Source organism: Haliaeetus albicilla, chromosome 2 (genome assembly GCF_947461875.1).
Source record: "Haliaeetus albicilla chromosome 2, bHalAlb1.1, whole genome shotgun sequence".
NCBI classification, from domain to species: Eukaryota; Metazoa; Chordata; class Aves; order Accipitriformes; family Accipitridae; genus Haliaeetus; species Haliaeetus albicilla.
The window spans coordinates 14,746,608-14,768,378 of record NC_091484.1 but is presented as its reverse complement, the minus strand read 5'-3'; the positions used below and the strand labels follow the sequence as shown (position 1 = coordinate 14,768,378).

The following is a 21,771-nucleotide window of genomic DNA, read 5'->3' as shown; positions in this document are numbered from 1 at the left end:
GCCTACGGGGTGGTGGAGAAACAACTAAACAAACGGAGCAAGAATGAGAATGGCAATATCAGATAGGTGAAAGCTTGTTTTGCCTCCCTGTCTTTAAAACAGACAGTAACCATGGAGAGATGACCCAGCCGACCCTGACTATCCAGACCCACCCATACCGGAGCTGTGAGCCGGTGGAAATGTCCTACCCCCGGGGGCAGTTCCAGCCAGCCATCCGAGTGGCCGACCTGCTGCAGCACATCACCCAGATGAAGCGAGGACAGGGCTATGGATTTAAAGAGGAGTATGAGGTGAGAGGAACCTTCGCTCACAGAAATGAGTAGAGAAGTTGCACTCGCAAAGGCTAGATGCTTGGGAGGGGAGGAGAACTTTTTAAGAGCTTCTTTTCCTTAATTTACTTACCCTCTTAATCCTTTCCTTTCTCCATCTCATTTCTGTTTATGAGGGTAGGATTTTACAGCGCTAGCAATCCTTGGTGGTGCTCTAGTCCAAAGAAAAGGTGTTTACTACAGCAGTAAGATAATGACATTGTGCTCATCCGTTAGCATGTGCCCTCTCTCCCATAAAGAGCAGACAGTAAATATTTAACAGGTGCTGAACTCAGTGAAGGACTTGGAGTCTCATAGTCCCTTACTTCTTGATGTGCTTTTGCTGACAATAGTGCAAGCCAGGCTTTAAGAAATGGAAGGGTTTTCACTTGAGCTTTTGGGGAGCTCCAAATACTCTGGAATGATTGATCAAATTAAATCACAGCGTAATGACCTGAATGCAGAATTGTAAAAAGGCAAGGGCAGGAGCCTTGTGTACCATAAATGAAGGTGGAGTTTTCTGGTATGCTCAAACCTCTGGCTCAGAATATGTTCAACTGATCTACTCTTCCAACTCCATGTGAGGAGAGAAGCAAAGAGTAACCTGCAAAAATGAAAGCAGCCCTCCTCTCCCCACCTCTTCCCCTCAAGCTGGAATGACCAGGAATGTAATCCAAATGACAAGAAGAAACATGACACTGGGGAGGAGTTGGAAGAGGAATATACATTTAGAGCAGAGAGAACAGAAGAGGGAAATAGCATCAAACATATGTGAGACTTTGCTCTTGCAAGCGATAATTATAATGAATGTAGTAAGCTTGTGGGAAGGCAATAAGCAATTAATATGCATAGTGGCATTAAAGCTACTTAAAAATAACATAACAGCTGTGAAAAATAAGTTACTTAATGAAAACAGCTCACTTTTCCACCCTGCAAGTAAGAGTCCATGGGGTTTGTACCATTGAGGCTGGGTTTTGCTGTAATTGAGAGGCAATCTTTTCCTGGTTGTCACCAGGGAGTATTTTTTTAATCAGATGGCATCAAAGACTGTCACAACAAATGTTTCTGGTAACTGTATGTTAACCAGGTCTAGTCACTCATGCCCCACAATCAAGCACACTAATTAAACTATCAATACAAAGAGCTCTGTTTAATATTGAAAAAGGGTAATAATTCTCTTGGGAGATTTACTTAGCCCCCCCTTGGCCTCCATTTCCATGAATAGTACCCACAACTACATTCCGCTCAATTACAGATGCCCTAAGATCTAGTTTTTGATGTTCAAGAAGAAAACAGGTGCTGGCATATATGTAATTTTCTGGCACTGGCATTGGTAATTATCAAAATAGCACATTAGCATGAAAAATGTCAATGCAACTTTCAGCTCCACAAGTTCTGCCTTTCCCAGAAAGTGCTATCCACATACGTATATAATAACGATGACATTATATAGATTTGCATAATTCCTTTCTTTACAAGAAATAGCTTGGAGAATGCCACATCTCTCAAATCACATGCGCTGTTCTACCCTTCAATCAGAGGTAATTGCCTGAAGTAGCAGTCATTTCCGATGGTGGAATTTGGGTTTTAGAGCATGGGACACCGGCAGTGCTTCAGCTCCAAAAAGCTTTCAGCCACCACCAGCAATACCACAAATGCGGGGAGGATGTCAAGGCGTGTTATAACTCCTGGGAGGTGGGAGGTTTACGTTGGCTAAGAGCGGTGTCTCAGACTGGAATCTGGAGGAACACAAAGCTGCAAAACTGGCTTTGCAAAAGGTTTTGCAGAATGGTTGATAAAATCATAAAAAAGAATTTGATGTCTCTTTTAAAATATGCTTTCATATACTACTATCAGTGTCACCTCCAAATATGGTTTTTCTTGTAAGAGGCTGATTTTCTACTTACTTTGCAAATTGATAGCATAAATTACAGCCTATTTAGTGACGTTACCAAATAGTTTTACTCTCATGAAAAATCACTTTGAACAGAGTGTATCAGTCACACATGACAGTCTCTTATCTCTGTACATTCCCATCTCCACTGAGTAACCTGGAAATTGCCTTCCATATTTGTTTAAAGTATACCTTCACCTACAGACTATTGGAGCCTAGGCAGCATGTTTTACTGAGGGCATCTAGAAGAATATTTCTGGTGCTTGCATCTCGCATGTAACTCCACACTGAGATGAAAAGCAGGATGTGATTGTGTAAGCGGTGTCACTGCTGGTGTGAAGTGGATGATAACTGTTTGTGTGTGTGTGTGTATGTGTGAACGTGGGAATCTGTCAGCACTTGCCGTGTGTGTGTTATTTTGGGTCTGCCTGCGGCACCTGAGGCCAAAGTGTGACTTGGGCCTTTTTAGCTGCTGCTTCTGTTTAGCAATAAAACATGTAGACCACAAGAGAAAAATATATCACTGGCACTGGATGTAGATAGCCCTATTTGGGATTAGGCATAGCTGTAAACACTTAAATGGGACATGTTTAAATGTCACCTGTTCCTTTTTTAGAACATATCGGCCCTGATTTGTTGTGAGCTGTGGGACTAGTCCCACAGACTTACTGCGAGCACCAATTACTGGCTACGGAGATAATAAGCTTAAGCATCCAAACTAATTTTCTGTTACGATTTAGGATGTCACTAAAGTACATTCTCCTGCTGCATTACTGAGACCATTTAGTTATTTTGGATTTTGTGGCTCCTTCCTCAAGCATCTTAGTATTGCGAGTCATCAGCTTATTGAAGTTACATCTGGATTTTAACATTTTCATTTCTCGTTGGCTACACGTCTTCTGTCTGGTCAAAAGAAAAGATCCTGAGGTTCAGGCTATGATGTGACATTGCAAAATATTTGGCAGCAGGGTGTTAGTTTAGAAGCTGTCCTTGGACAATGCTGTCCTAAGGCTTTGCTACGAACTGGAATGGGGAACTGAACTGGCTGAAATATTTCTTTTCAGGTTATAATTTTTTGCCCAAAGCAGTTTTTAACCCAGGGTCACAGCAGCGTCGTGGGAACAGTTTTGCCACCGCTGTTGAGAAGATAGTGACTGCAGGGAGAGGGCCAGGTCCCTGTGGCATGCTTTGAGATGAGCAGCAAGGCTTTTAATTGATATCGTTGCCTTTGGCAGCAATACTGCAGCATTGGGGTAGATCAGTGCAGATGAATGATTCAAGTTTTCGTATTTAAATTAAAAACAAACAGCGAACTAACTAAATGCATCCATTGGAAATTTAAATTGGCTTGCAATAAGCCTCAATTTAATGTGAACACTTTAGTTACGTTTGGGCCGTGGTGCTTAGAAAGCTTGATTGAGATGAAGCTGACTTAGAGATCTGTCCTTGTAATTTCAGATAAAAATTAGATCAATTTAGTTTAAAAAGCTTTTGTGTAACATAAATTCCACTGCTGGGAAGATATTTTAGTATAAATTTTACAAAAATTCTCTAAAAGAAGAAAAGCCTAAAAATCAAGTCCAGATTTTTCAAAAGTGAAATTTTGCTGTTAACAAATCAAAGAAAGAAGGGGGAGCATTTCCTGTGAAATGCGGATCAAATATCAACACCTGAATGATCTTCCCTGACTTACCATTGCTGATAATGCAGAGCAAAACAGAAAGATTAACCCTTTTTGCTATTATAGCAATACTTATTGTACAAACAAAAGCTGAAGCAACAAAATATTAGGTATGTTCCTCTTTTTCTGGATGCAACCAAATTATAACTGATATTTTTGTCTTTGTATTTCTAATGCAGTTTCAATTCTTGGTGCTGCATTTTTAGCGATCCCACAGAAAAAATTATTTGCACTGTACCACCCATGTACATGCAGTTACTCCAATTTGTTCATCTGGTGTGTATACGAGTAGGGGTATAAGGTACACCTATGCAAAGGCAGTTTGTGTTCCTCACCAACCAGAGCTGTGCTTCCTTTCTTCAGAGATGGATAGTTCTGTGAAAAGCAGAGATTTTTTGGTATTGAATCAAATGAAAAATCCTGGACTCTTAAATATTTGGAGGCTATATCAGGCAAATATAAAACTATCAATTTCAATGGAGAATTTCACGTTCAGATCACATGAAAGGATAGGGTTTGTTGAAAAGGTATTTATTGGACCTGAACATATTTTCTTTGGCCAAGATAGCTTCTCCCATGTGAAAGTCATGAGAAAGGATTTTCTTTTTTTTCTTTTCAGATGGCTATGATTAGATGTCTAATGACTGTTGCTATTCTCTGGTCAATCTGCTGTAATTTGATATTAGTGGAAAAATAAGACACCTTTTTCGTTAGTCTTTGAAGATGAAAATGAACCTTCCTCACCTCTTTTCTTTTTTTGGGGATTGTTTTGCTGTGTGGGGGTTTGTTGGTTAGGGTTTTTTTGCTCAGAAGATGAGCTGTTATTTGGAAACAGCTGTCTGTAAAGGAAATATATGTGTGATCAAAGCCTTCACCAATTACAGAGTTATTACTCTTTCTCCTGGGCTTTTGAATAGGAACTCACTGTCCCTGTCTTTTGTCAGCAATGCTCATGGCAGTGTTGCAGTGCCTGACATTTTCTGTCCTGGAACCCCTTTGGGGGAAATTCACAACGATCTGGTCTGCCAGGGGTTTGCTTGTATTAAGTTTAATTGTAATGTCAGTGTAGTAGATCCTAATAATTGTGTCTCTCTGCTATTGCATTCAGGCACTGTAATAGACCTAGACGGCTTGTGAAGATGAATAGAAATTCATTTTCTAGCACAGCTGTGTCAAACTACCCACTGCTAGCTAAGACAGATACAATTCTACAATGACTGCGATATAAACCCCCCATAATTCTCTAGGGACCATAAACAATACAATTTATAATGTTGCTGTTGTTTTAAGTAATGTAGGATCATGTTAGGGAGTAGATCTTGGAGGATGCAGATCTGTAGAGGCAATTCAGTGCAAGCTGTTCTCCTCACCTGTGTTTTTGGCACAAGTCAAGGCTGGGCTGGCTGCAGCCGACAGCAGCGGTTTGCAGGTCGTGGCTTTCCATCCAGTCGTGATGCTGGCGATACCCAGGGAGCTGGTGCCATTGCTGTTCCAGCAGAAAGCACTGCTGTGCCTGCTGCTTTGATCTGCCCGTGCTGACATCCCCGACCATCCTGAGACAGGGAGAGGGATCATCCTGCTTACAGGCATCGGGGCCATCTTCCAAGGAAAGCAAGACCATCCTCCAAGCCAGATCCTGTGACGACTGCTGTTTTCCTGACTCTGCCTTGAAAATCCTCCCTGGACGTGTCTCAAGGGGAAGGTGGCTCATTTGAGTGTGTTCAAATTAGTTGTAGGCCCAAGCTGTAGGGTAGGGTAGGTTAGCACCATGTGCTGCCAGTTTCCTTACCCCATCCGTTCTCAACTAAAAGAGCAGATTTTAGGAAAATAACTACTTATTTTCATACTTCATGAGCAAGTTTTACCTCCTTTTGCCTCTCTTGCTTACACATGATCTAAAACCCTGGCTTTTTTATTTTTCCCCAAAGAAAACCAGCTAGTGGTTTGTATTGCATCACTCCATTATTAGTATAGAAATAGGTGAAACCACTGTATCTGTTTTCAACTTAGATATGAAGGACTGAGCACTATGCTTCAACCATCTGGGTTTTCTTAGAAGTGTATGAATGTGAAATCTCCACAGACCATGTTCTACAGGGGAAATGAGGTTAACCTGTGACTGTGCAACCAGAAACAAATTGCTCTGATCCTTTTAGATCTGAAGTAGCAGGAGAAAAATGATTCTTCACTGGCAGAAGCCAAGAGATGCAAATGGTCTGCACGAAGCTCTGCTTTTTGAATTAGTGGATGCGCCCTTTCCTCAGGAACAGCTGTTTGCTTGGTTGACTACTGAATTATGCAGCGCCTTTATTTTCACCCTGCTCAGTCATCTTAATCCACCTGAAGGCATTGGCCAGATTTTTATAAACACTCCGCTATTGTTTATTTTGCAGGCACTACCTGAGGGGCAGACAGCATCCTGGGATACAGCCAAGGAAGACGAAAACCGCAATAAGAACAGATATGGAAACATAATCTCCTGTAGGTGTAAATTCACATTAAACTGAGCTTTCTGTAAGATTTTATATGCATCCTGTGGAAAAGGGTGTGTTTCAGAATATCACTAAAAGCTGGTTTACAGTGCTGAGCATTCAGTAGTTCGATCTGTTTGTTACAGGCTATGTTTCTATGATTTTATTTTTTCACTGTTTTAAATAAAGTCATGGCATGACTTTACAGATTTTACATATTTTCCATCTGCCTTGCTTTGTGCTTAATGTTTGTGATTTAAGGGCTAAAACCTTTTGTCAGATTTTGCCAGTGGGTGATGATGCCTATTTCCTGTCCATCTTTACTACATAACCTGGAACTTTCACTGCCACAAATGGGAGCAGAAAAGGAGATGCTTTTTAGATATGGATCAGAGATCAGATTTTCTCCTTCCCTTGTGGTCAGTAACCAGTGGAACAGTCGCTGCTTGTCCCCAGAGAGCTGATTTGATGTGCAAGACAAGTACAGCTTCTGCCTCAGAATCACAGTAAGGCAGCTGAAAAGGCACTAAAGCTTTTTAGTTTTACTTCTTTCAATAGCCAGTTACTGTTGATGTTATAGGAATATTGATACACTGCAGAACTCCAGGGCAGTGAAGAACTCCATAAAACCATTTAGGTCAGCTTTATTCTCCAAGTCAGGACTAGATTGACCTCTGTCATTTTTATCAGATATTTGTGAAGCCTCTTCCTAATGATCTCCAAAGTTTAGCTTTCCACAAGCTCTTCAGGCAGCTTACCCCAGTGTTTCATTATTCCTTATGATGACTGGGGAGAGGAGGTGAGGTGAGAAATAATTCTTTTTAAGGGCTTTTGAGCAGCATCAAGTTGAAGAAGCCAGGCCTGAGACCATCAGAACAAGGAATAAGAAAATAAATGAACGTGCCATCAATTTTCATGACTGGATAAATCTATAGAATGCTATAAGAACAAAATTAAGTCACGCTGAGTGATGTATTTAGTACTGTATTTTTTCTCACGTTAAATATGTATTTCCCGTAGAACAAACAGATTTTACTAAAGAATTAAAAGAAAACCCTTGGCCACAAAGGAAGATCATCTCACACGTAACTACTCCTCTCTTTCTTTTAAGACTTGAAAGAAATTATTCATATAACAGTTTTGGGGGAATGGCATAGAACAGCTCAGTTCAGGGACCCCATGGTAAAGATGAAGAAATCTGGAAACAGACGATCAGAAGGTTGTGAGCCCTGATCTGATCCCAGTTCTGCTGCTGGCTTTCTGCATTGGTTGTGAGCAGGTCACCAGTTCCATCAGTCTTTGTTTCTCCATGTGGAAAATGGAAGTGATAGTACCAGAGTATTACAGTTAGCGTGAAAATCGTCTCCCTTAACTTCAGCTGCCTAAAAGCTCCACCTCGCTGTAAGTTTCCTGTGTTCCTAGTGGCAAAGAGAGATAGCTCCAGACAGAGATTCAGTTTACCTGTCTATATGATTAGCTTGGATTAAATTAGTCTAAGACAGATGAATCATCCAACTATAACAACTACATACTGGATTGAAGATGAAAGTGCCATAGTATAAGGAAGGAAACATGAAAGACTCTCTGTTTCTCCATATGATTTTGAGGAAGCAGTTAACATGATGTGAAAGTGGAGGTGAAAAGAGACAAGACTGTGTGCAATAGCCACCATCTAATTTATGTTGAAGGTGGTCACACAGAAAACATTGAACTCCAAGTGAAATGTGAGAAGAAATTAAGGAAGCAAAATCAAGGAAGATAAATGGGGTATTATCTAAAGGGAGGGTGTTCACAAAGATGAATTGTTGTCTAATGAAGAGTGATGTTAGCCTTTTACCTATAAATATAAATACAGTAGCAATACAGATAGGAGGTGATGCACCTGAATAAGGGAATGCAAAATGTAATTAAAGTTAAGGAAGAAGTATCTGCACGGTATAAAACATCTGAAAAGAAGCTCAAGTTTGAGGGCTGTTGGGAAAGATTTCAGAATGAGGTTGAGAGGGTGGAAAGGCATAGATAAAGAAAGCAAGGTAGTGAAAGAGAGGAAGGATGCAGAAGAGCTGAAATAAATAACAAAGCTGAGTGGGTTTTCTTCACTTCAAATATATATCAGAACAAAGAGTTTGAGGAGGAGACAACAGGTCTTCTAAAAGACAGCAGGGAGAATTTAGTAATGTGCAATAAAGAGTGATAAAATGGAGTGAAATCCTTGCTTTACTTTGAAGAGGCTAGGGAGAAGGAAGGGAGGATGCCTAAGGAAGGCGCATATCATTCATCAGACATTTTGTAAAACCATTTGGAAATTATCAGTGGTGTCACTGGCTAAGCCTTGAGCCAGACCCTACTGATGGGTGATGTTGGACAACTTTCCTGAGTAAAGGCAGTGACAGGATCCAGAATAAAGAATTGATAGCAGAGCTGAGAATAGCAGGAGAGTAGTTCCCTCTGGCAGATTCTGAAAACGAATTGTGCTCAGTGGGTACAAACTGTGCAAAAGCCCGAGCAGAGGAGGGGAGGTGGAAAACAATTACACCCTTAGCTGCTTTGTTGTACTAGAATTGTAATTGTGGGTAAAACTCTGAGCATGCACCAATTGCTCCTACCAGTTTGTTTGGTAAAAGGCTGCAGATGGCAATTAACATTATTTGTTTAACCACAGTTACCATTTCATCACTCCTGGAACAAGATATCCCATGCCTTTTGGGGAGTGAATTGAAAAGTCAGGTTTTGATCTAACTTTTGTAACTGCATCCAAGACTTTTGTTAAAATGTGGGTTTGTAAGCTCTTGCAATAAGTAGCATTGCTCAGTGAATCACAGCAGATTATATCTTGTCTTTATGGCCTTCTGGGTAATAGTACACTTACAGGACTGTTTTATGTGGCTCACTGCTTTCCCAGGGCTGTTTTAACATCATGCCTCTCTATGAAAACCTAGATCTTACTGCCAGCCCCATCATCTGCTGTTCTTACATTTGCAAACCAAAACTGCAGATGAGGCTAAGTCCGTTCATGGAGAGGAGATGCAAGAGAGCTCTAAGCTCTCTCATGCTTTAAACCCCAGCTTTTCAGGGTTCCCTTCAGTCTGCAACACCGGTACGTTTTTTGGAGACAAGGAAAAGCTGAGGAGTGGATTTGGTGTCTGTATGACTACAGAAATCCACTGTTGTTGGTGGAAAGATGCACTGTGATTGCACAGATTTGCCATGCTGGAGGGAGCTGCCCTACTTGAACTTTTTGTTATATTGTCAGTGTCTACAAGGTTTGTTCCTGCGCTTTGGGTATAAAAGCTGTAAACACAAAGACAGTTGTGGAGATGCAGGATTTTTCTTTCAGGGGCAAGGGTAGGTAGGGGATCCATTTATGTGCTGAATCAAAGTGATTTAAATTTGCTTTAGGGCCTAGATATTGAGGCCTTCAAAGTGCATCAGCAAGTGGTTGTTAGGGGAGGGATGTTGAGCTTTTGTGGGTTGAGCTGAACCCATTCCAAAGAAGAGAAAACATCCAGAAGCTATATGGGACCTTTGGTTCTATTCTGTTTCTCCCCATCTTCTCCAAATTTAGAGTCATTACATATAAGAGAGTGAAAACTCTCAGATTGGAGCTGAGAAAATGAAGACATCAGCTTGTGTTTTGCTTCAACTTACAGGAGAGCACTTTCTTTCCCTTCTTTCCTTTTCTTTTCTCCCTTTTCTGAGCATAATATTACAGGACGAGGTCAGCACTCACAGGGGTGCTATCTTCCAAGCATTTTTATTCCATGGTTTCTTCTGTAGTGCCTAAAGTCTTGCTTGTCTGTGCAATGTCCATGGTATGTGATCCTGAGAGGATGGGATATATCACACCTTGCTATTACCCAGTTCTCAAGGCACAGTCCAGGATCAGTGGGGATAGAAAGGGGAGGACAGTGTGTCCTTGAGCAGGCAAATCATCATTTCGTACCAGAACTGGGTTGAATCATTTCAAAAGATGGCTGTATTTCTCCATTGACTATGTGGGGAACCTTGACAGCCAGTTTAGACTAGCTGCCTAATGTTTAGATGGTGAAAGTTGTGTGAGATTAATCCAGTGCTGGTATCAAAATGAGATGTGGAAAAATTGCAATGATATTTCAAATGATCACTAATGGGAATTTTGACAGAAGTTTGAAACGATAACATTTGTGTGCTAAAATGGGAACACAATGCTTTTCAGTGAAATTCTTGTCATTTTTGAAATCTGTTTTAAGACCAATTTTCAGTCAAAGTACTTTTCATACAAATTTAGAGTTCTGCTAACTTGCATACAGACTATAGTAAACAGGGAGAAATAAAATCATACATTTGTTAAAGTATATTTCCATTTTTTGCAGTCCTGACTGCTACAGACATGCAAGTTTTCTTCTGTTTCTCCCTCCATTTTTAAAGTTTCTTATAATCCATTTGTAACACATGGTTATATGATGTCTGATAAATTTACAGAAGAGTTGAGTGACGCTTTCATTTTGGTATGCCAAATGTGTAGTCTCCTTAGCTAGTGTAGTCCAGTGGATAGGGTGCAGAATTAGAAATAAATTTTAACCATTGTGAGAAGATATAATGAAGACATTTGCTGTTCTTTAAAAAGCTCTTTGAAGTCTGTAGACAAAAAAACCTAAGTACAGGATTGTTACTGCTAAGAGCATAATAAGTTGCATCGGGTTTTGCAACCTTCTCCGTTAAAAAAAAAAAAACAACAACCAAAAAACCAAAACCAAATTCCAAAGTTTTGTGGAAAAGAAGGGATTTTCAAGGTAAATTATTTCATGAACTTTTATCCAGACTGTGCTCCTAAACTTATGAACAAGATTAAAGACACCATTAAGACATCATTAGTATTTTGTGTGCTTAGCATATACACAGATTTTTTTTCTGCCGCACTGTTCACACTTATAAGAGAAATAAATCTCCCACAGGAATTAATCTCATTTTTGTAAAATATGCAATGAAATATTTTGAATTCTGACTTCCTGAAGCAAAGTTCAGCTAAAAGTATTTTTCATTTGGCCCCCGAATATAATTGGACCTAAATCTGAATGTCTCCTTTTTTAAAATTTAATTAATTTCCAATGATAATTTCTTCTTCCTTTACTGTTTTTCACATATAGAATAGCCACATTTGGATTAAAGGGGAAAAAAACCAACAACCCACAACACTTTTTACAGCTACAGAGCATCTTTTCCTCCATAATTGTCTTACATGCATAGGCCTCTTCTGCAGCCTGCTTCTCAGGTCTTTCACATCCAGCTCCCTCAGGAGGTATTCATCCTGTCTAAGTTTTTAACTAAAGAGTGGCTCAAAGACCTGAAACTTAATTTTGGGGTTTGGTTCTATTAAATGAAGAGAGGCAGGTTCTTCCTTGAGGCCTATTCAGAGCACTTCAGCTACACACCATGCGTAGACACTGTCTTTGTCCCACTTAAAAAATCAACCTGAGATTCTTTTCACCTGTCATTAGGGTCATTTTTGGTGTCATCACTTTTTAGTTCTATTGTTGCAAAAGTTAAGACTTCCATAACGTTATTATATCGTGGCATCACAAGAGGAGTTAGTAAATGTTCCCCTCCCAGCCATTAGCTGTAGGGTTTGTTTTCATTGCTTTTGTTCTGTGTGATTCTTAACTAGCTTAGTTTGCTGCCTTGAATTGCAAGTGTGAAATTGTCTACAGGAGATTTTGTGTATTTCATCTAGATGTCCAGTTCAATCAGCTCTTTGTCTGTCTTTGTGAATTGCTCTAAGTATAAATTCTTTTGTTGTCTGTCTAACCACATGATTTACTGCAACTCCTAGTGCAGTTGCCTTGAGCGCGGGTAATTGTCTAGAGTTGGGAACAACATCAGCACTCTGAGAAATATACCTACTTCCACTGTGTCTACGAAGGTTGTATTTATTAATACAAATATAACAGAGCTTTGGATGGATTCACCTGTGTAACCTTTTTTGAATGCAAATATGGGATTTGATAAATACAGCGATGTGGCTGTATTTTTGGGGTGTGAAAATGTCACCCAAAGAATGAACAGTGTATGAGAAACATTGCTTTACATAACTGAATGAATATTTAATATACACCCAAATCTCGGTTTTCAGAACTGCATGCATGTCTCTCTTCACAATTGTTATCTGATTCTACGTTTAATTAAGTGATGACTAAAACCCTTTTTGACTAAGTTACTGCAGAATCACACCTCATATTTTTATGTTTCATTGCTATGATTCTTTTTAATTGAATGTAAATCATGCTTAGGCCTGTATTTTGCAAAGTGCTTCTAAACTTTAATGCTCTACTGACTGAGAACTAGGGTCTACAGAGCTGGTAGAGAGGAAATAAACTTAGTGGACTTTGTATTATACTTCTTTAGAAATCCTTTAAAAATGAGCCCAGCATGCCCAGCAGTGACCTCTGTAACCCAGTAGCTTTTGCCAAGCAACTGGCCCTCAGATAGTGTTTCTGCAATTAATTGCATACCAGTGCTGGGATTGCCAGACCAAATCAGCTCAACAGCCCAGCAAACAGAGTATCTCCTGTGACAGAGCCCAGCACCAGCTGTTCCAGAGAAAGATCAAAATATTCCCTTGGTGGAAAATCATGACATAATCTGCCCGCTGGGGTAGTTCCTTTCTGCATCTGAACTGTAGAGCATACTGGGAGATGAAAAGATTGATATCTGTTATTTCATTGCCTTATCTAAAGTAACTTTGAAGTCCTCAAAAACATGAACATTGCTATTTTTTTTTAACACTGCCTTTATGCCATTCTGTTGCCATGAGTTCTGTGGGTTGCATAAAGGAACATTGCTCTGATTTCCTTTGGTATTTCTTTCAGGTTTCCGGGTTGCCCCATTTCTTATTTGCAGGATTTCATTTGCCATTTTACCTTCCTTAATCTTTTATACCTCTGTTGTGACCTATTTATTTTTATCCCGATCTTGACAGTTTTAGCTCTTGCCTCAGTTTCCACAGATCAGATGCAGGCAGGCAGGCTGTTACTTCCAGGCATGAAGATGGCTTTTGTAATGGAGATACATCCTGCAAAGATCTGTCCTAAGACCCCCTAACCAAGCAACATTTCTGGTCTGCGTAAAAGCTCAATAAGGTTTATGGTGATAGCAGTGAATTTAACGAACACAGAGTACAAATGAACGCTAACCTAAGGATCTAAATGTTACAACTTAAACACAAAAGAAAGGGCTTGTAGGAACAGGAATATCTCTGATGTTCTTTCATTTTTTATTATTGTAAGTATTCAGTTATCCACCTGCAGGAATCGGCGGATAAAATGAAGCATTTACAAAGTCCTCTTTATCGTTACTGTCACTTTTTTTTCTTCCCTTCTTTCAGATGATCATTCAAGAGTGAGATTGCAACTGCTGGATGGGGACCCTCACTCCGACTACATAAACGCCAATTACATAGATGTAAGGCTCCTGGACATTCCCACTATGACAAAAACACTCCTCCTGACAATCTGCTTATGAATTTGGTGCATCTTACATAGGGACAGACTGTTGATCTGATATGAATGACAGCTGAACATTACACAAACACTGTGTTGTGACAGGGAGAAGGTTCTCAGGCTCTGGTTTATTCTGTCTGACCAGTCTGGACAGATGGAGGTTTCCTATGTTTGACAGATCCACCAACGTAAGTGGAATGTGGGCTAAATGCCGTATGCAGAAATCAGTATCAGCCTTTCACAATAGCATTAGTAGATACATAAGACTTATTGACTTCTTATAAAGTTGCAGTGCAGAAGGCATGTAAATAGATTGACTTATTTTTTTTTAGTTTTATAAAATAAGATTCAAAAAGCAGCCTTCCTCACACACACAGAATGATCAAATGAACATGTGTTTCTTGTATGCAACTCCTAATTTGTAGGAACATGACAACGTTCAGAGGAGTTTCTTTAAGGGATTAAAAATACACCTAATAAAGTTACATGAGACTGATATGCAGCATTTTCATGCAGAGGCAAATGCACACCTTCTTTTTCAAACCAGAAGGTGCAACTTTTTGCCTATTAGTTTTCAGAGTTGCCCGCACGTTAGTCACAGGGCTCATGTTTCTTTGAGGAAATAGTGAAAACTGCCCCATTCCTGTTTTCTCTTTGGCATAATAAGATCTTATTATTCAGCCTGAGCCAGATACCATCGCTTAAAATATCATAGGGCAACCTAGTTGCCTATCTTCACTCATTCGATAACCAGTGTTAGTACACTGTTAAGTGTGCAGTTGTTGGTACCTGGGAAGTATAAAATACATGGTGTGCTTTGTCTGAGCTGTGATCTCACAGACTATCACATATTTTCTTTTTTTCCAGGGCTACCACCGGCCTCGCCATTACATTGCAACTCAAGGCAAGTTCATTCTTGTATGTCTAAATATTTGTAAAACCACTGCCGTTTTAGGCTGTTGTAAGAGCTATTTATAGGGTGACATCTTCTATTCTGGGGAATGTCTGAAAACTTGGTATAGGGGTGCAAAAGGGAAGGATATAGCATGTTCTAAGACCTTCAAGGCACTCAATGCAAAACCTCAGCTACAGGAATAAAAAATGCTACAGACTTAGAGGTGGCAGTACAATCTGTAATGTGTCCTTTGTGCATGAAGTATGAGATTAGAACTAAAAAGGACTTTACGGAGCTTGGGTTTACCTTCTGGAGTGAAATTGCTTGGGGAGAGCAGGATGAATAAGCTGGTGACTGATGAACTTTTGGTTAGTGGGAACTAGTAGGAAATGCATTTGAACACCACCTTGTGTAAGTTAGTTGATGAGTTTCGTATGCCTTTAGGGAAAAAAAAAAAAAAAAGAAAAAACCGACACAATTCAATGCTGAGGGCTATCCATGTTAGATGACAAACCTCCCTAATCCTGTTCTTTACAACAGGGTGCTGTTTTCCTGCACCACTGGCCAAACTCTTATGCCATGACCACTTCGTCTGCCATTATTTGTCCTCATTTTTGTGCATTCAGTACCTGCAAATGTGATGTTCGCAGAGTCTTAAATTCTGCTTTATGACTTCATTGCTGGCTTGTCCGTATTGAAAGAGCAAAGAAACATATTAAAATAAAACTGGCATTTGAGCATGTACGGGTATACGGAATGCAGCAAGGCAGAGAACATGGAGGATGGAGTATGGGCAGAGTGGGCGAAAGGAGTCCATAGGAGGATTTCATCTACAGTGTAGAACAGAGGAAGAAAACAAGGTCAGAGAGACGCTCTAGTCTAATAAACCTCTTGTGAGTACTGGCTGTCTGGCTGTTGGAACCTGAAATTTTTCACTCTGTGGGAACATCAGAAAAGGGCTAATTTCTGCATGTTTTCTTCCTTCTTCATAATTAATAAATATTAAAATGTGAAATGGAGGAACTTTAGTGCTGCATCAGGTACAAATTTCAATACAGCCTTAATTACAGACTCACTATAGGGTGCATCCATGTCCCACCATTTGCACATGATTACCTGCTGGAACTATCTCCACTATTTACGATACAGGCATCATGTCTCTTTCCAGGGTGCTAGAACCTTAAATACCAGCTGTGAGGAAGGATGAGGTGTCTGATCTCTCCAGGCTGTTCTGTGTCTCTAACCCCAAATAGCAGAGGATTGCTCTGAAAGGGAGAGTAGGATTCTGTGGGACCAGGGCAATGGCTGGGGAACAGCTGAAAAGAGTTGGTGGTATTCGATACACTCTCTTAAGATGTTCTTTTGTCTTTTCTCCTGCCCCAGGGCCAATGCAAGAGACAGTGAAGGATTTCTGGAGAATGATTTGGCAAGAAAACTCTGCAAGTGTTGTCATGGTCACCAACTTGGTGGAAGTGGGCAGGGTAAGGGTACCACTTTCCCAACATATAAAGCCAAACCAGCGCTGGGTATAACACAGTGCTGCTATTCAGGCAAGCTCAGCAAGTGAAATGCCTTTTGCTTACTGTAGTAAGGGAAAGAATTAAGCCACTCTGGCTTTTTTTCTAAAATGCTAGATCTTGTAATACTTAGCTGCTTCCCTTCTAGACTGAAAAGGATCATGTTCCTGGTGTAAGTCTCAGCTTTAGCAGAGTTATACAAATTTATGCTAACTGAGAAACTGTCTCCTTTTTCAGTACAGAAGGAAAAATGTACTTCTGTAATAAATATTCTTTATCTGTATAATTTGAATACTTCTCTACCCACAAAAATCCGGAGGGGAGAAAACATGTGACTGGTGTTCAAACTATCAAAAGAGCTCCTTAAATGACAGTTCAAAGCCTAGAGTTTCCAATCACTTCAGAAGATCACTATTCTGTGGTGATAGGAGATTGTGCACAGCTGGATCCCGGGGCCACTCAGCACTGTTGGTCTCCTGAACACCCATCACTTCACTCTCTTGAACTCAGATGAACCAGAATTCCCTGTGTCAGCACAAGGCCATTGCCAAAGCCCACGATGGGAGCAAACATGTATAACTCAAAATGCATAGGCTTGACTTTAGGGAATAAGAAGAAGGTATGTCTGGGGTGGCTTTCCCCAGCATATTCTTCCCACTCCTGGTGGTCTTTGGTTTAGAGACATTCTTAGCCAGAAACTGGAGCTCTTAAAAATTTTGTCCTGATGTTTGTCATCTTCCATTGCTTTGGTAATCAGAAAAAAGTAAATGGTAGTTTACTCACAGCCATTAGTAATTCAGCTGCTTCGTATTTGATTTCCTTTGGATCTTGTGGTTGAATGCCAGCTGGTTCTGTTCATTTATTGTTATTTATTCTATTTTACCTTCTACTGACACTTCGGTTTGAAATAAATGCCTCTGTGTAAAAAAAACAAACAACAAACCTACATTAATCATATTTAATATTTATAAAACCCCTTCCAATTATGACTGGAACTGGAACATGAAACCTGCTTTGCAGTAGCTAATTGCTTCAGCTTTTATGTACTGTTCCACTCTTTCATGCTAGAGCATTTAATAACTTGATAGTCTTTGTTAGCCTAAACATCCCCTCTATAGCTTCACAGCCTTGGTTTTAATTTCTACCGTTAAGTTTTGCACATGGCTTCTAAAAGTGGCTAAGCTTGGGATATGTTCACGTGATCAGGAGATTTCTTTCTTGAGCCTTAGCTGAGGCCTGTCACAGCTGGTAAAATGTCAAAGTTGTGTCCACATCTGATAAGGAAAGCTTAGAGTCAAACAAATTTAATGTATCAACAAGTATCTCACAATCCCTATGAACTGAAATTCTTTGGCTAAACATAGAAAGTTCAGAATTACAGTAGCAATAGCAAGAGCATAAATTTTTCTCAAAAGGAATGATGGTAGTGACTGCCAGGTATTCTGTAAACCTGATATATGGTCAGGGCATGTATGGAAATTTAAGGAAGACTATCTTAAAGAAGAGGAGCTAAATGCATCCTTTTAATTTGTATTCACAACAGAGGGAACTGAAAAAAATCCTCCCTCTGGTTTCTATATACAGTAAAGGAATTTTGATCTAATTTATACAGTTAATTTTGACAAGGTCTGTACATCAGAAGAAAGCCCAATTTGCGTTGGCTTCAGCTTGAAAGCGAAGTAAAATGTAGGTCAGCTCTGACTCAACTTGAGCTAGTTGCTCTTTATTTTCTTTTTTCCCCTCAGGTAAAGTGTGTTCGATACTGGCCAGATGACACAGAGGTCTATGGAGATATTAAAGTCACATTAATTGAGACAGAACCATTGGCAGAGTATGTCATACGCACATTTACTGTACAAAAGGTAAGGAAATCTTCAGTCAGCCAAAATTTTGATACAACGCTTAATTTGTGTTCAGGAATGTGAGCTCTGGGAAACATATCCAGAATGCTCTTGGAGATGGGAGCTGTTAGTATTTGGACAGTTTTCACTTCAGAAACCTAGATTTTTGACAGGGATTCCAATTTTGGACAAATGATTTTACATGAACATCTTGATGTAGCCACAAAAGTAGAATCCACAGTGCATGAAGCTTAAATGCATCCAAAAGCCAGCAGATAGTTGATGGTATGCCAGGAATAATAACTGTTGTGTTTCACAGTGGCAAATTACAGATGAAAAAAGGTATCAGTTTAACTGGATGCCAGATAGGGTCCCCTTTCAACAGAAATAAAAATATAATAAAGGCAAGAGCATAAAAATTATCCCCAAATAGGCAGGATTTGGAAGATTTTTGTTACTTGTAATTACAAATTGGAAGTCTAAGTGTCAGAGTATTCCAGATCTGTCCAAATTACTCTCCAAACACTCAGTAAGTGGTTCTAAAGCTTTTCAAAAATTCCTGCTAAATGAACTTCAGCCACACTGGGAATGTTGTTCCAGTTTTCTAATATATCAGCTCTATATTTCATTATATCACTGAAAAACTTGGTAAGACATGCTAATGCCAAAATCTGACAGGGAAGAGGACCTGCTGCTGGATTCCGCCTACCTTGCCTGTATGATAAAATGTCACAGCTAACTGACACTTCTGTGTTACCCTTTGCAGGGCATATACAAGTGGTGTCAATTTTCATGTACCAATAACTTGGTCTTGCCAGAAAAGCCAAGTAATGGGTCTGGGTACCAGTTTCTGCCCTTTTCACCACCAGCTGTAGTCTCAAACTGAGATTTTGTGGCAGGAGATGGCACAAAATCTACCGTTGCCTGGGGCATGCCCACTCTCCAGGTGTTCGTTCCCCAAGCTGTTGCTTCAACACCTCAAAAAGGATCTAAGAGTGACTTCTTGGTGGTTTATAGCAGTAACGCCAAAGGAGGCTGTATAAATGCAGCCATGGTGTGCTGGGGCTGAAGTCACCCTGTAAAGTTCCTAATCAGCTGGGTTTGAACTCTTAAGACCACAGGTTTGAATTGGGAGCTGGCATTCACCTTCGTAGTCCTTAGTTGTGTGTTGCCTGCTTCATTTGTACTTGGAGTTCAGCTTCAAATATCTTGGAGTGCAAAGTGGCGCTTGTTCAGTCCCCTGCATGAGGGACAGGAGCAGTGATCAGAACATGCTGACTGCAGTCTGATGGAAGAAAAATAGAGGCTGTATTGTCTCCTCAGAAAGGCTACCATGAGATCCGAGAGATTCGTCAGTTCCACTTCACCAGCTGGCCAGACCACGGGGTTCCTTGCTATGCCACCGGCCTCCTTGGCTTTGTTCGTCAAGTGAAGTTTCTCAATCCCCCAGAAGCAGGACCCATTGTTGTGCACTGCAGGTACGCAAGCTCTTTGAGCCTTTCCTCATCAGCTTTTTCAGCTTTTTTCCTTTTTCCTTTTCATCTGGCAACCATCAACTACGTTTTGCTTAAGAGTATAATTTGTGGGCCTCACCAGGAAACAAAGTAGAATTTGGTTTTCTTTTCTGAAGTGGCAGCTCTGGAGCTTAGCTGGCATGAATTGGAGATGATATAAATAAGTCAGAGAGGGCCATTTGAATGTAGAAGACTCTCTGGTGGCCTGTACTCTCTTAGATGCTCATAGCAGAACTGGGAAAAAGGTAAATATCTGGGACGGCCATTCCAGTCATTATCTACAACAAACCTCACATGGCAGAAGGGACAATGCCTACAAAAAGACAGGCAATTTTAAAGCAACTTTGCTTTTCTGTACCTACATGCACTGCAGTTCAGCTTTGTACCAGCATCAACAGTCTTCTCTGAAATGTCAGTCTGTCTTCCTGGGTCTGGATGCCAGCTGTTGTACATCTTGGCCTCTTCAAAGCCCAGGAGCTGGAATGGGAATGTCAGACTGAAAACCTGCCCCGTGCCTTCCAGCCAGGAAATAAAAGGGGAATGCCTGAGGAAACCTTGCTGCTTGGTTTACAGCTGTGAAAATGGAGACTATTGAATCATGTGCTTGCTAACTCCCTAGCTGCTGCTGTTACCAGAGAAGGCTCTTCTGCACTCTTTTCTTCCAACGGAGCTTAAAGCTCTACTCTGCAAGGCACTGTATGAATATGTAGGAGTGTGTCCCTGACATGAAGAACTAACAGTTTGAGGTGTGATCAGGCATACTGCTGGCAGTGGGAAAGCAGACACACACATAGACTGGCATCAGTCAGATGGCTTCAAATGCAAGGAAAGACATTGCTACAAAAACAGAGTTTGGGTTTGTAGCAGCTACTTCTGCAGTGCTCAGGCCACAGGTCAGGGCACAAGTTCCATAAAGGAGACGTGGCTGGAGCACAAGGCTAGGAAGCAGAGCTGGCTATCCCAAAATCTCACCCCTAGTCAGTCCACAGGCAATTACCTCTAAGTGCCATGCTGCGTGACCAGAAAGAGAGAGAGAATATATCCAACAACCACTTTAAAAAGGAAAATCAATTAAATCTTACTTTTTTAAAACAGTTTTGGGTTGGGGGGGTGTTTTGCTTTGTTGAGTTCTTTTAGCAAGCAGTGAATCAGTTTTATAATAAAATACAGCTAAAGCCTGAGGAGCTGACAGAAGGGAATTCATTCAGAGCACAGGGCCTGAATTTGCTACTTTGGTGCCATGACATGGGTCTGGCCCTGCAAGGAGTCTGAACCTGATTCATTGTCACCAAGAAAGCAAGGAGAAATTTTTCATCCTTCACATTTTAATGAATAAATGCCATTTCCTCTCTGTTATTTATCTGCTTTTGAATTTTAATGACTTGCTTTAAGTGGTAATTACCAAATTCTCCCTACTGATGCCTGGCTGGATAATATCACTGTTCGATATTTATGAAGTGCCAGGATCCTCTAAATATAGAAATGTTATAACTATTTGTTAAAATTCTGAAAAGCTGAGAGATAAAGAGAGAGGAAATGCCACTTATTCATTAAAATTCTGCAAATGAAAAATATCTTCTCTCTATTCAGCAGTTGATTAATCTGGTCCATTAATTTATGGTCATTCATATCTCCTTGCGTTCAGCTCTGCTGGAGTTTTCATGGAACTGAAGTCTCCCTGATTTGAGCTGAGTTTTCCTTCTTCCTTCAGAGTAATGTGAAGAGATGTTCTCCTCTCTCTATCCTTCACACCTAAACAGCTTGGATGATTTCCCAGGAGGGAAGGAGGACACAATGACAACACAGTTTTGCAGAAGATGGTCTAATTCTTGCAAGCAGCAGGGTGTTCTAAACTGAAGGTCTTGAATAGCCTTGAGCTCCTTTCTCTATAATTTTACAATCCACAACTTGAAATCACCCTCCTCAGGACCCAAACTCCTCCAGATTGAAAAGGGAAATGTTTGAGGTGGAGGACTTGAGCCCGTTTCATTATGCCCACTTGAGTAAACATGTGCATGCCTTTTAAAGAGTCCCATGGAAGAAAATTTCTGGACTTGTGTCTATTTGCAACCTGCAGGCTGCTTTCGCACATCCTGTGTGATGAGAGGTGTGCAGGTGAACTGACCTGTAAAATCATAACCATTTTTTCACAGAGTAATTTTTTTGTTGATGTTC

At 40.4% G+C, this 21,771-nt stretch overlaps 1 protein-coding gene across 6 annotated transcripts in view; it reads left to right on the top strand.

Annotated features, from left to right (window-relative positions):
- PTPRT (protein tyrosine phosphatase receptor type T) overlaps positions 1-21,771 on the top strand; it is a 501,782-nt gene that overhangs the window by 457,087 nt on the left and 22,924 nt on the right. For all 6 annotated transcript variants that reach the window (XM_069807237.1, XM_069807218.1, XM_069807208.1 and 3 more), the window contains 7 exons: positions 103-290; positions 6,277-6,364; positions 13,715-13,791; positions 14,697-14,733; positions 16,108-16,205; positions 17,987-18,103; positions 19,406-19,560. In XM_069807237.1, the coding sequence (XP_069663338.1) occupies positions 103-290; positions 6,277-6,364; positions 13,715-13,791; positions 14,697-14,733; positions 16,108-16,205; positions 17,987-18,103; positions 19,406-19,560 (760 nt within the window). The remainder of the gene's footprint in view (positions 1-102; positions 291-6,276; positions 6,365-13,714; positions 13,792-14,696; positions 14,734-16,107; positions 16,206-17,986; positions 18,104-19,405; positions 19,561-21,771) is intronic.